Source organism: Onthophagus taurus, chromosome 6 (assembly GCF_036711975.1).
Source record: "Onthophagus taurus isolate NC chromosome 6, IU_Otau_3.0, whole genome shotgun sequence".
Classification (NCBI taxonomy): domain Eukaryota; kingdom Metazoa; phylum Arthropoda; class Insecta; order Coleoptera; family Scarabaeidae; genus Onthophagus; species Onthophagus taurus.
Window position 1 is genome coordinate 227,241 of NC_091971.1, and position 11,829 is coordinate 239,069.

Sequence of the window (11,829 nt, forward strand, 5' to 3'; positions counted from 1 at the left end):
ATGTCATGTATAATTAGTGTTTTGTTTTCGGCCATCTTGATTTTATAAAAATCATTATATCTTAGGTGTCATTATTCTTAGATATGTCGAGTTTGGGCTCATTTCAATTGTTTTTTAATTATCTATGTTAATATTTACGGATCAACTGTTTTGGGCCATCTTGGATTTTATAAAATTTTAGTTAAAATTTAGTTATTTTCTCGCTTAAAGATTGGTACTAATCAGTGAAAACGTTGGGATTCACCGTGTTGACATAAAAGAATCAGTCACGTATACTAGAGTCGCGTTAAAGTTGTTATCACAAATTGTTCGTTGAAGTTGATAAATCATCGCGTGATGCATAATTATAAATATATATAAATATATAGTTAATATAATTAAATTAATTAAATAATACAACAATGCCCATATTAAAAAAGTAGACCAATATGAGTCGTTTCAATTCATATTTCACAAAAATTTAATGTGTTTGTGATTTAACTAGTTGTCATTTTGGCGCCAAAGATGTGAGACAACAAAATAAAAGAATACCATAATTTACACTTGCCAAGTAAGTAAATCATTTAGTTATTCTTATCTGTATGTTAACATAGGAGATAAAAGCGCTAAATCAGGTCACGTTCTCTTAAAACTTTTTTAAGACGTTCACAGGAACAATAATACAAATATTATGATGGGTATTGTTATAGATACTTCATATCATAATTATTGTTCTTATAGTAAGAATAAATAATCAGTGATCAAAATAGATTCATGGAAAAATGAATAATCTATTGTTTTAAAACTTTTACTATTTCCGATGAACAAGGACGTACGAATTAATAGGAAACAAAAAAATAAAAACTAAATTCTCATAATGTGACCTTTAGCCTGAAAAAGAATCGAGGAAATTAAAATTGTTCTGCGTTAAATGTTACTGTAACGTACACACAGATACAATCACGTATCAAATTAGTACGCAGTATCTTTACTTTACAACACTTACGTAAGCATTTAGTAATGGTAATAATAATAATAAATACAAGATGTGGGGAAGAGGTGAACTTTTAGAACGATCCCGTTTCAAAGAAAATAAATGGCCTTTTTAATTGTTATTAATTGTAATTAGTGAAAAATTTAAAAACTTTTCTTTTACCTAATAGGTTATCGTTGTATAACGAGATATATATATATATATATATATATAATATTTTGAAACATACATATACAGCTGTCCCGTTAAGCGTACGAAGCGGCTGTATCTCTAGAACGGTAAGGCTTAGAGGTTTGGGAAAAAATCCTTATAAGCAAAGTGACCAAGAGAAATAGCTGGAAATTATTTTGAAGTTCGTAATTCGTCCGCTAGGGGGCGTAACTGCCATTGAGAAACATAAAGTTCCCGCTATCTCAGAAACTTAGACGATGAGCTATAACTTTGACAACATCATTTAATAGCTTGGATAACACCGCATCACTTTTGTTTAGCGATATTTCTCATATCTGTCATAATAAGGGAGGGGGAGGCCAATGCGTTTTCATATGTTTACATTTTAATATCTCCTAGACCATTCAACCGATTTGAATGTTTTCGGTGTTGTTTGAAAGAGCATTTTATACTCTTTTTAAAGATATTTTCAGTAAGGCCGTCTGCCTTAAAACAAATGAGCTAGAGGACGTTATTTGCAGCGATTACATATTTTTGTGATTTTTGAAGAAAAGTTAAATGGAACGATACTATTTACTTCACAGACCCTTAGTCACCTTAAAATTTGCAAAATTTTAGTGAAAACCGCATCTCGATATCGCCACCCATTCTCGAGTTATAGAAGAAAATCCAGTTACCTCATCGAGAAAAACAAATCACATAACCATGGTAACTGTAAACATGTCATTTACTAACGCAGCAGCGTATGATAGAGCATATGATGATTTATTTTCAATGTTTCGAATACGATGCAACTGCATGGTAAAAATGTGCAATGCAATTATGACAAAGAAAGGCATTTTTCTCTAAACGTGTTTTTAAGATTGACTTAGCGATTACGGAAAACTGGCAACGTGTAGCCCATTCAGACATCTCTATGAATTCGTAAATCACATTGGTGCGCAATGTGATCCCACATAATCTGGGAACTCCGAAAACAATTGTCCACAAGAGTTTTCAAGAGAATAATATCTCCACCACGTTGTTTTACATCATGCCTTAACAGATACCAATTATGATAATAGACTGAACTATTACCATTGACTTTTAAATATGATTTGGGCAAATCCAAACCTTTTATCACAAATGCTATGGATGCATGAAGCACCTGTCCACAAGCTGATATAAACTTGCATAATATGCATTCTTGGTTCGAGCAAAACCCACATTGCTTTCACCCCTTTATCTATTGGGTAGACTAAACGACCTGACTTTTCAAGAAAAACCAATAACCAGGGAAAATATGACAAAACACTAAATACTAGTAAAAACGTGTCCAGGGCCGAGACTTAAGCAGCGCTTTTTTTTCGTCCAAACTAGATTAAATAAATGCATCGAGGTTTATGGAAGGCATTTCGCTCATTAGTGAGTTATTTTTGCCAAAAATTTAAGTTATACTAAGTGTTTTGGTTTATCTTGTTTTATTATCATTGTTGATGTTTCATTGATCCGTTGGCTTTTCAACACGCCTCAAAAGTAGTTTTGAAGCAGTTCTAAATTTGGATAAAGTGTGAAGGAAGGTTCTAGATAATAAAATTTTTGTTCTCTCTTATTTGTTTCCTAAGGTAACTTGATCCGATTAAGATATACGAATTTCTAACATTTTCTTTCATAATTCGAGAATGGATGGAGATATCGAGATGCGGTTTTCACTAATATTTAGCAAATTTTATGGTGATTAACGGTCTGTGAAGTAAATAGTACCGTTCCATTTAACTTTTATTCAAAAATCACAAAAATATGTAACCGCTGCAGATAACGCCCTCTAGCTTATTTGTTTTAAACCAAGCGGTCTTACTGAAAATATCTTTTAAAAGAGCATGAAATGCTCTTTCAAACAAGACCAAAAATATTCAAATCGGTTGAATGGTCCAGGAGATATTAAAATGTAAACATTTGAAAACGCATTGGCCTCCCCCTCCCTTATTATGACAGATATGAGAAATATCGCAAAACAAAAGCGATGCGGTATTATCCAAGCTACTAAATGATGTTGTCAACATTATAGCTCATCGTCTAAGTTTCTGAGATAGCAGGAATTTTATGTTTCTCTATGGCAGTTACGCCCCCTAGCGGTCGAATTACGAACTTCAAACTAATTTCCAGCTATTTCTCTTGCCCACTTTGCTTATAAGGATTTTTTTCCCAAACCTCTAGGCCTTACCGTTGTTGAGATACAGCCGCTCCGTACGCTTAACAGGACACCTGTATATCCTAACACCATATTAATATAATTCGATAATGCAACCAACATAACGCTGGTGTAATTTCAGTTGCCTAAATTTTAAATATGTTATTATAAATTATATTTTTTGTAATTCGCTACGGTAATGGAAGCTATAACAGTACTCAAACGGGTGCTGTAATGAGACTCCTTACAGCATCCGATGCTGTAATGAGATTTTAGTAACATTTTATGGAACCAGTTCAAGTTGGTGACATTGGGTCATTAATTTTTCTAGTTGTCAATGTGACAATTTTTGTCTATGGATGTTTAAACACGTTCTTAGCATCGAATACAAGGTCCACAATGATGAGGACATTGACTCTGAGCAATTTCTCTTATTTTGGAAGGTGTACATCAAACATTTTTTTCAGGTGAATATATTTTGTGTTTTGACAGTTTCTAATTGTCAATTCAAAGTTTCTATTTTCAAGTGTTCCGGTGGTACCACCTGCTACATACCTATTTCCCTACATTGCCAAAATTGACTTTATTTTTGTTAAAAAAAAAGTATAAAAACGCGAATTACAAAATCCGAATGGCTTCGCCACTCGTTTTTCAAATTGAATTCGTGCATTTCAAGCGTGTCTTGTTTTTTAATATACTATAATCACATTATAATGGCTTGTTTAATAAAAAAAAACGAGATATTATATACAAAGAAATTTGTTTTTTATTTTGGAAATATAAATAACATCACTGCAACTATTACAGTAATAATTACAATAAGAAATATGTACAAATCGTTTTAATAACAATTGTTTATCTCACACACACTCAATGTTTTTTAATATTTAATACACTCGCTTTAATTGGTATCAGTTCATTTTTTTTAACCACATCTAAATGCGTCAACGCTTTGAAAATATTCAAATTAATAAAAAAATCTTCCTTATAAAAAGTGAAATATCACGTTTCGTTCCAATCGCTTCGTAAATAATAAATGTTGTTATAACTTGTGATAAAAGTTGATCAATTAAAATGAAACCTAAACTGAAATGGACTTCCTTGAAACGAATGGAAATTGTGGAAATTATTGAAATTTGGCATCCCGCTTTTTCCCGATTCAGGATCTAATGGATCTTCGCCGTTATCAAACTGTCTTCGTTTCTCTTCGTCTGTTAAAACTTCTTTAGCGGCTGCAATATCAATGAATTTTTTTTCTGCAACCTTTTTCATTTTTTCATCATTTTGATAATTATCCGGATGCCATTTTTGTGCTTGTTTTCGATAAGCTTTTACAATTTCTTTTTTCGATGCGGTTCTTTTCACTTCCAAAATTTTATAGTAATCCCTTCTTTCAGCTTGTTGTTGTAATTTTTGTGCTTTCTGTTGACCTTCTTTAGCCCGCTCGTAATTTTGATCGACTTCTAAGGCCGATTTAAAATCTTTAATAGCATCATCATACAATTCCGATTGCAAATAAGCATCGGCACGATCACAATAAACTCCAGCATCTAAATTTGTATTTAAAGCATCCGTACAATGTTTAATTGCCTCGTTTATTTGTTCATCTTTCGAATAACAAGCGCAAAGCAACCGATTCCCTTCATAAATAATCATCGAAATATCGCGTTCATTTTTCAATACCTTCAAAGCTGACGCAATACATTCACCATAATTTTTTTCCTCCAAATATTGTTCAGCCTCCGTTAAAAATTTTTCAATTTTTTTTAATTTCTTGTACAACGGAAAACAATCTTTATGTTCAGGATCTAATTTTAAACATTCCCGAATATATTTTAAAGCGTCCGTAGCGTGACCAAGTTGATATAACAAATTTGAAAGTTTAAAATATCCATCTACATTATCGGATTGAAGTTTCGAAGCTGTTTTTATATCACTAACAGCGGCTAAAATATCGTTATTTTCCATTAAAATTTCCGATCTTAATTCGTAAAGGTGTGAAGCCCATGGACTTATTTCAATTACTTCGGTTAATAGTTGAATGGCACTGTTGTAATCGTTATTACCGTAATAGTAATCTGCTAAGCGTTTCTTTTCGGTTGCTGGTTCGATTTTTTGAATTAATTCGTTAGCCTCAGGGTTGTAGGGATCTGCTTGTAACTAAAAGAATATACAGGGTGATTTATAACATACGGAGGAGACTAAATGGGTAGGTACTTGAGGTCAAACTGAAGAGATTTTCTTAATAATGTTTTGTTAAAATCTTAATAGTTACATAGATACGCATGTTAATTTTTTAAATAAGTTACCGTCAACTTTTGGGAACCGCTGATATTCACTAAAGAACAATTAAAATACTTGTCAACGCCATCCTCATTTTTGAAGGAGCTGTCAAAGTAGACAATTTAATTGTTTAGTTTTAATACGTAATTTATGAAAAGAAATAATAGATGTTAATTTATGAAACAGATAATAATAATGTTTTAAATGCAAAATTACAAAATCTCTAAAACAAGAAAATAACATAATAATAATAATAATAATAATCTCGTTATAACATATGTTCAAAGTGCTGTCCTTGCATTTCGACGCACAACTGCGCACGACGAATCCAATTTAACGATAATCGTGGAAATCGTGGACGTATGTCCTCTATAGCGGCAGTGATGCGATGTCGTAGTTCGTCGATTGTATTAACCTCGGTGGCATATACTCTATCCTTCATGAATCCCCTTAAAAAAAAGTCCAATGGGTTAAGATCGGGACTACGTGGTGGCCATGGAATAGGTCCACCTCGACCAATCCATTTTTGCCGAAAAGCATTATCGAGGAAATCTCGTACATTACGACTAAAATGTGCAGGACAACCGTCGTGCATAAACCACATCTCACGTCGCATAAGTAGCGGAATATCTTCCAGGAGTACTGGTAGATTTTCTTGTAAAAACTGTAAATAAGAAGTTCCATTAAGAGTTCCTGGTAATTCGAAAGGTCCTATTAACGTATTGTTCACAATTCCCGCCCATAGATTCACTCTGAATCGTTGTTGAAAAGAGCCTTGACGAATAACGTGTGGATTTTCGTCCGACCACACATGGGAATTGTGAACATTTAGAACACCATTTCTGGTAAAACAGCATTCATCCGTTACCAGTATACTGTCCGCAAAATCTGCTTCTCTGTTGGTACGATTTAGTAGCCACTCGCAAAATTGCAACCGCAAAGGATAGTCAGCGGAAGTCAGTCCTTGCACTTTTTGAAAATGATAGGGGTGTAAACCGTTACTTTTCAACGTACGCCAAACAAAATTCTGGGATACCTCGAGTTGGTGAGAAATTTGACGAGTACTCGTGCTTCGATCCGCTTCCACAATTTCTAGAATTTCTTCTTCCACATTCACTCCATGTCAGTTTAGTCTACCGCCACCAAGACCTTTCTTAGGTTGCAAATTTCCTGTCTCTTTTCCCCGTTGGATTAACCGAAGAAAAGTGTTTTCAGAAGGGATCTGTCGATTTGGATATCGTTCTAAATACAGACGTCTTGCGTGTGCAGCGTTTTCTCCAGTAGCTCCATAAATAATAAGCATATCTACGTATTCTTCGTTACTGTACATTACCATTGTATTTTTTGATTAGTAAAAATTCTAATTTTGACGTTAAATGACATTGATTATTAAAATTAAATGACATGTCCGTTGCTAGGTAACCAAGTCAACTGGATTGACAGCAATAAAAACATGGTATCAGCGGTTCTCAAAAAACAAACACCAGTTTTTGAGTGATTTAACAAATTTTTAAATAGCCGTAACTGCCATATTACAAAGATTTTATTATTGGTGCAATCAGGCATTGCTTAAGTAACCCCGAAATATAATAGAATTTAAACGTAGTGTAATACCGTATATCGTAAGAAATGCTGGGCAATTAATTCAACTTTAATGCTCTATATCTTTGTGATTATTACGTTGTAGTCAAAACATTATTAAGAAAATATCTTCAGTTTGGCCCCTAGTACTTGCTCTTTTAATCTGCTCCGTATGTTATAAATCACCCTGTATATGTTAGAATTATATTTTGTAGATATAACGGGAATTTCATATAATTCGCAATATATGAATGCAGTAACCATAGTTACGAAATTACTATGGTCCCACATAAAATGCAACATAGCTTAATAGTAACGCAACTTAATAGTTATGTTAGTTTTAGTGACAGTGATAGTGCAAAACTAGAACTAACACTAGACCTATAACTAGAAACATTCGAACTTAGTCGCACGTCTTGTAAGATGGCTAAACCCGAATGATTTTAGTTCTAGCTCTTGTGTTAGTTCTGGTATCGAAAATATGCAACATAGTGATATTTTACGCTAACTAGCGCTTCCTACCACTTACCAGCCGTCTTAAAAGAGGTACGGCTAAACGAAATGTTTCTAATTGTAGGTGTAGTGTTAGTTTTAGTGCTAACGTTAGTCTAGTTTTATTTGTTATTCAGCAATAGATTATTGTATATTTTTATTGAGCTATAACAGACACTGCCTTCCCTGTATTAATCCGTTATATTGAGGTTTTACTGTAATGTCATATTATATGGACAGATTGCATTCTATGTGGGACAAAGTAAGTAAGTAATCTTAAGTGTAATTCACTAAAAAATGTAAAAATTATTTAAATTTCTGAAGATTCTGATGTTGGTCAAAAGATGGCGCTCACAATTTAAGTCATTTCAAAAATTAACCGAAATTGTTTAACAAATTATTAAATTTAAGTACAAATTTTTAGTACGTATATTAAGAATTATGATTTACAGCTTTTAACAAGTTTTCTTTCTAAAAATCAATTAATTCTTTTTGGCTAAAGCGCCATCTCTGAAACATGTCCAAAACTTTAAACAGTTAACATAACCTAATAAAATGTATTATTTATATTAAATGAATAAAATTAAGATTTAAAAACTTACTGTGTTATAAAAGTCTAATTGTGCTAAATCGTAATTGGCTAATTTTAAATGCACGTTTCCTCTACTAATACGTGCAGCTGTAAAATCGGGTTTTAACTCGATAACTTTATCTAAATCACTAAGAGCGTTCTTTGCTTTTCCTAAGGCGAGGTAGACAGTTCCACGTTTAAAATATGTAAGGTAATTTCTTGGGTCACCTTCAACGGCGGCGTGATAATGTGATAGAGCATCTGATAGTTGCCCTTTTGCTAAAAATTGTTTTCCTAGTTCCAAATGATTGTTGATCTCTGCTTGAGACGCAGCTTCGCTAACTACAAAATTTTACATTTGCAATTCAATTATGATTTAAATTGAGGTTATGATCAACGTCGAGGTTATGTTTATACAAAATCTTACCGTCTAAAAGAAATTCCAGGATTAAAAGTGCTAAGTATGGTGTTAATTTGGTCCATATTTCACGTTGCATTTTACTACTATTTGGTTGATTAGACATCTTCTCGGTTTAAACTTTTGTGGTGTTTATTCCAACATTTTTTAGATTAGATAGAAAATATACTACTGTCAGCAAAGACTGATTTTCGTGGGTTAATGTCATTGGTCCAGCACAGTCGGTTACGTTTTTACGCATGCGTTTTGTAACATTTATTTCAAAATTTTTTTATAACCCGCCAATTTAATAATATAATAAAAATAATTACTTCTAATTTAATATTTTTTTGACAGTAAAAATTTTTAAATTTGACACAATAACCTCACTTTATTATTTTATAATTAAAAAATTAAATTTTTGTGTAAATAATGTTTGAATGTTTATAATTATATTAAATTAATCAAAATTACTTTTATAATAATTATCTTAATCTTTTTATTAGTTACTTTGACGTTTAAGTTATCAACATAACCTCAATTTATCCAAGAATAAATCGCAAGTTTTTGGATTTTACCCAAAATATGTCGAATTTAATCTAAAAATACTTGTAAAAAATAGATTTTATTTATAACCATTGAAATAAAACTGGATTTTATTAGGTTGGATCATTTATTTATAATTTTATTCTTACAAATAATAGGAATATAATCTAATAGTGTTTTCGGCTGGTTGCACTTGAGTACAAAAAAGAGCATTTTAAGTGTAGAAAGGTGAATCCAGCTGGAAACTCTATAAATAATATTGATAATAATCAATAATCACAGCAAATCTATAGAAAATAAAACAAGATAAACTATCAATTATAAAAAGAAAATCTTTTCGCAAAAAAACAATAAATTATGAAAAAAAAAACTATTATGTAATTAATTTATCTTTATGAGTATAATTAAACCGTTGCAACTCCCTTTTAAAATACTCCACGGTTTTTCGGAGACCCACATTTAAAGAAACTTTTGGTTCCCATCCTAAAACAGTCTTGGCCCTTGTTATATCGGGTCGTCTTCTTTGCGGGTCATCCTCAACTTCTGCTAAATGAACTATTTTACTTTTACCACCGACTAGATCCTTTATTATCGTTGCAAATTCTAAAAATAAATAATTTACAAATAAGATCAAAAAATATATCTTTTTACCATTTATAGTATGTTCAACAGGATTTCCTATATTTACAGGTTGTGAATAATTTGAGTGCATAAGAGCTACCAATCCATCGACTAAATCGGAAATGTATTGAAATGAACGAGTTTGTTCCCCAGGGCCATAAATCTACGAGAAAAGTATTGATACAAGTTTTGAAAATGACAAATTTTTAAAATTACTGTTATAACATCTTCTTTGAGTGCTTGTAAGATAAAATTTGAAACAACTCGACCATCATTCATATGCATTCTAGGCCCAAATGTATTAAAAATTCTTGCTACCCGCACTTCCATTTTTTCTTGTTTTGAATATGCGTAAGTTAACGTTTCCGCAACGCGCTTACCTTCATCATAACACGCTCTGGGACCTATAACAAACGATTTATACAATTAAAATACAAAAAATAATTTAATTTAATTTTCAAAGCTAGCACAAAAGCTTATCTATAGTTTTTTATGTAAAAATATTTCTAATATTTTTCTCAAGTTCATTATCAGTTCTTATCAATTTGACGTAAGTATTTTTTGCTTAAGTAACTTTAACTTAATAACAGGTGGGACTTAACCTTGACAAATTATAACACTAAAAAAATTGTATGTAACAATTAACTATTATTAAACAATAATTTTTTAATTATTCAATTTCAAAATTATTAATTGAATGTGTTATGTAACATTACCTATTGGATTAACATGTCCCCAATAAGTTTCAGGTTGTGGATGAATATCGGGATCCCCATACACCTCAGAAGTACTCGCTATTAATACTTTGGCATTTACTCTACGTGCTAGACCTATTTAGAAACGTAACATTAAAAATTATTTTAAATTAAATTAATTAAATCTAACCTAGTATATTAATAGTTCCTAAAGTATTTGTTTTAATGGTTTTAACAGGGTTGTGCATATAATGAGGGGGGCTAGCAGGACTAGCCAAATGATAAATTTCATCCACCTCTATAAATAAAGGATTCACAATGTCATGATGTATTAACTCAAAATTTTCATGTCCGATCCAATGTTCTACATTTCTTTTTCGTCCGGTAAAGAAATTATCTACTACGATTACTTCGTGCCCATCATACATTAATTTATCCACTAAATGTGAACCAACAAACCCAGCTCCACCAGTTATCTAAAATTTCATTAAACAAATTAATTCAATAATTAATTCATCCAAAATTTCTTACCAAAATTCTTTTCCTCGCAATATAATTCAAAGATTTTACTTGGGGATACTTTTTCGGTACCCTCGACTCAAATCGATCAAGCCTAGCCTCAAGTTCTTGTATACGATCGTTAGCTTTATCCAGCGCTTTCGTAAGCAATTCATTCTGCTCGATAATTCCAGACTGTCGCTTGTGACCGCGATATTGCGGCTCGTCCGGTGAAAGTAAAAAGTAACTAACAAATAATATAAAACCTAAAATGAGAAAAAAAAACATTTTATCCTTCTAAAACTGTTTTTTTAACTTACATAACGCTGAGCACAATAAAAGTGCGGCTCTATGTTTTAATTTTCGCACCGCCGAATGTAACATTTTTAAACCACATCGTCATCTAGAGGTCGTAAAATCATTTTATCGCTTTAAATAAACAATACTTAAACGTACATAACCAAAATCATATTGTTTTGACGTTTCTATGATTAATCATGAAGTTAGTTATTTTTTAATCAATACTTTTACGATATGTATTATTTCTGGAAGACGTGTTTGGCGGTGGTGGGGGTACAAGCAACTTAGAAGTTAGATAATCTTTAAATATTTAAAGACAATAATAATATATAATAATAATATGCTACCAGAAAAGTAAATTTTGATATATTAATAAGATATGAATTAATATTAATTGGGTTTTAAGTTGTTACTTTAATATGGCTCCCTTTTTAATTTATATTTTGTGAAGAGGTGGGGATAATATATATCGTTATCAGATTAGAATTTTTTTAAACGTTAGTTAGGGTGATATTGTATTTAAATATTTCT

The 11,829-nt window shown here is 31.6% G+C and overlaps 2 protein-coding genes across 2 annotated transcripts; both read right to left on the minus strand.

Annotated features, from left to right (window-relative positions):
- Positions 1–4,057: 4,057 nt before the first annotated feature.
- On the minus strand, positions 4,058–8,862 carry LOC111413926 (dnaJ homolog subfamily C member P58IPK). Its single transcript, XM_023045071.2, has 3 exons — positions 8,669–8,862; positions 8,273–8,583; positions 4,058–5,474 (listed from the first exon to the last, which is right to left on the minus strand). The coding sequence occupies exons 1-3, from the start codon at positions 8,763–8,765 to the stop codon at positions 4,380–4,382; spliced, it is 1,503 nt and encodes a 500-aa protein (XP_022900839.2). The 5' UTR covers positions 8,766–8,862; the 3' UTR covers positions 4,058–4,379.
- Positions 8,863–9,476: 614 nt separating this feature from the next.
- Positions 9,477–11,517, minus strand: LOC111413929 (UDP-glucuronic acid decarboxylase 1). The gene is made up of 7 exons (XM_023045073.2): positions 11,319–11,517; positions 11,032–11,264; positions 10,691–10,976; positions 10,522–10,635; positions 10,022–10,209; positions 9,836–9,968; positions 9,477–9,787 (listed from the first exon to the last, which is right to left on the minus strand). Exons 1-7 carry the CDS (start codon positions 11,380–11,382, stop codon positions 9,558–9,560), a joined length of 1,248 nt encoding a protein of 415 aa, XP_022900841.1. The 5' UTR covers positions 11,383–11,517; the 3' UTR covers positions 9,477–9,557.
- Between the last annotated feature and the right edge of the window lie 312 nt (positions 11,518–11,829).

Bases quoted from the DNA above. Each gene is read 5' to 3' on its own strand.
- LOC111413929 (XM_023045073.2), bottom strand. From the start codon at position 11,382: ATGTTACATTCGGCGGTGCGAAAATTAAAACATAGAGCCGCACTTTTA. The intron at 10,210-10,521 runs GTAATGTTACAT...CGTTTGTTATAG, and splicing joins GGGACATGTTAATCCAATAG to GTCCCAGAGCGTGTTATGAT. The intron at 9,788-9,835 runs GTAAAAAGATAT...ATTTATTTTTAG, and splicing joins TGTTGAACATACTATAAATG to AATTTGCAACGATAATAAAG.
- LOC111413926 (XM_023045071.2), bottom strand. From the start codon at position 8,765: ATGTCTAATCAACCAAATAGTAGTAAAATGCAACGTGAAATATGGACC. The intron at 8,584-8,668 runs GTAAGATTTTGT...AAAATTTTGTAG, and splicing joins CCTGGAATTTCTTTTAGACG to TTAGCGAAGCTGCGTCTCAA. The intron at 5,475-8,272 runs GTAAGTTTTTAA...ATATTCTTTTAG, and splicing joins AATTAGACTTTTATAACACA to TTACAAGCAGATCCCTACAA.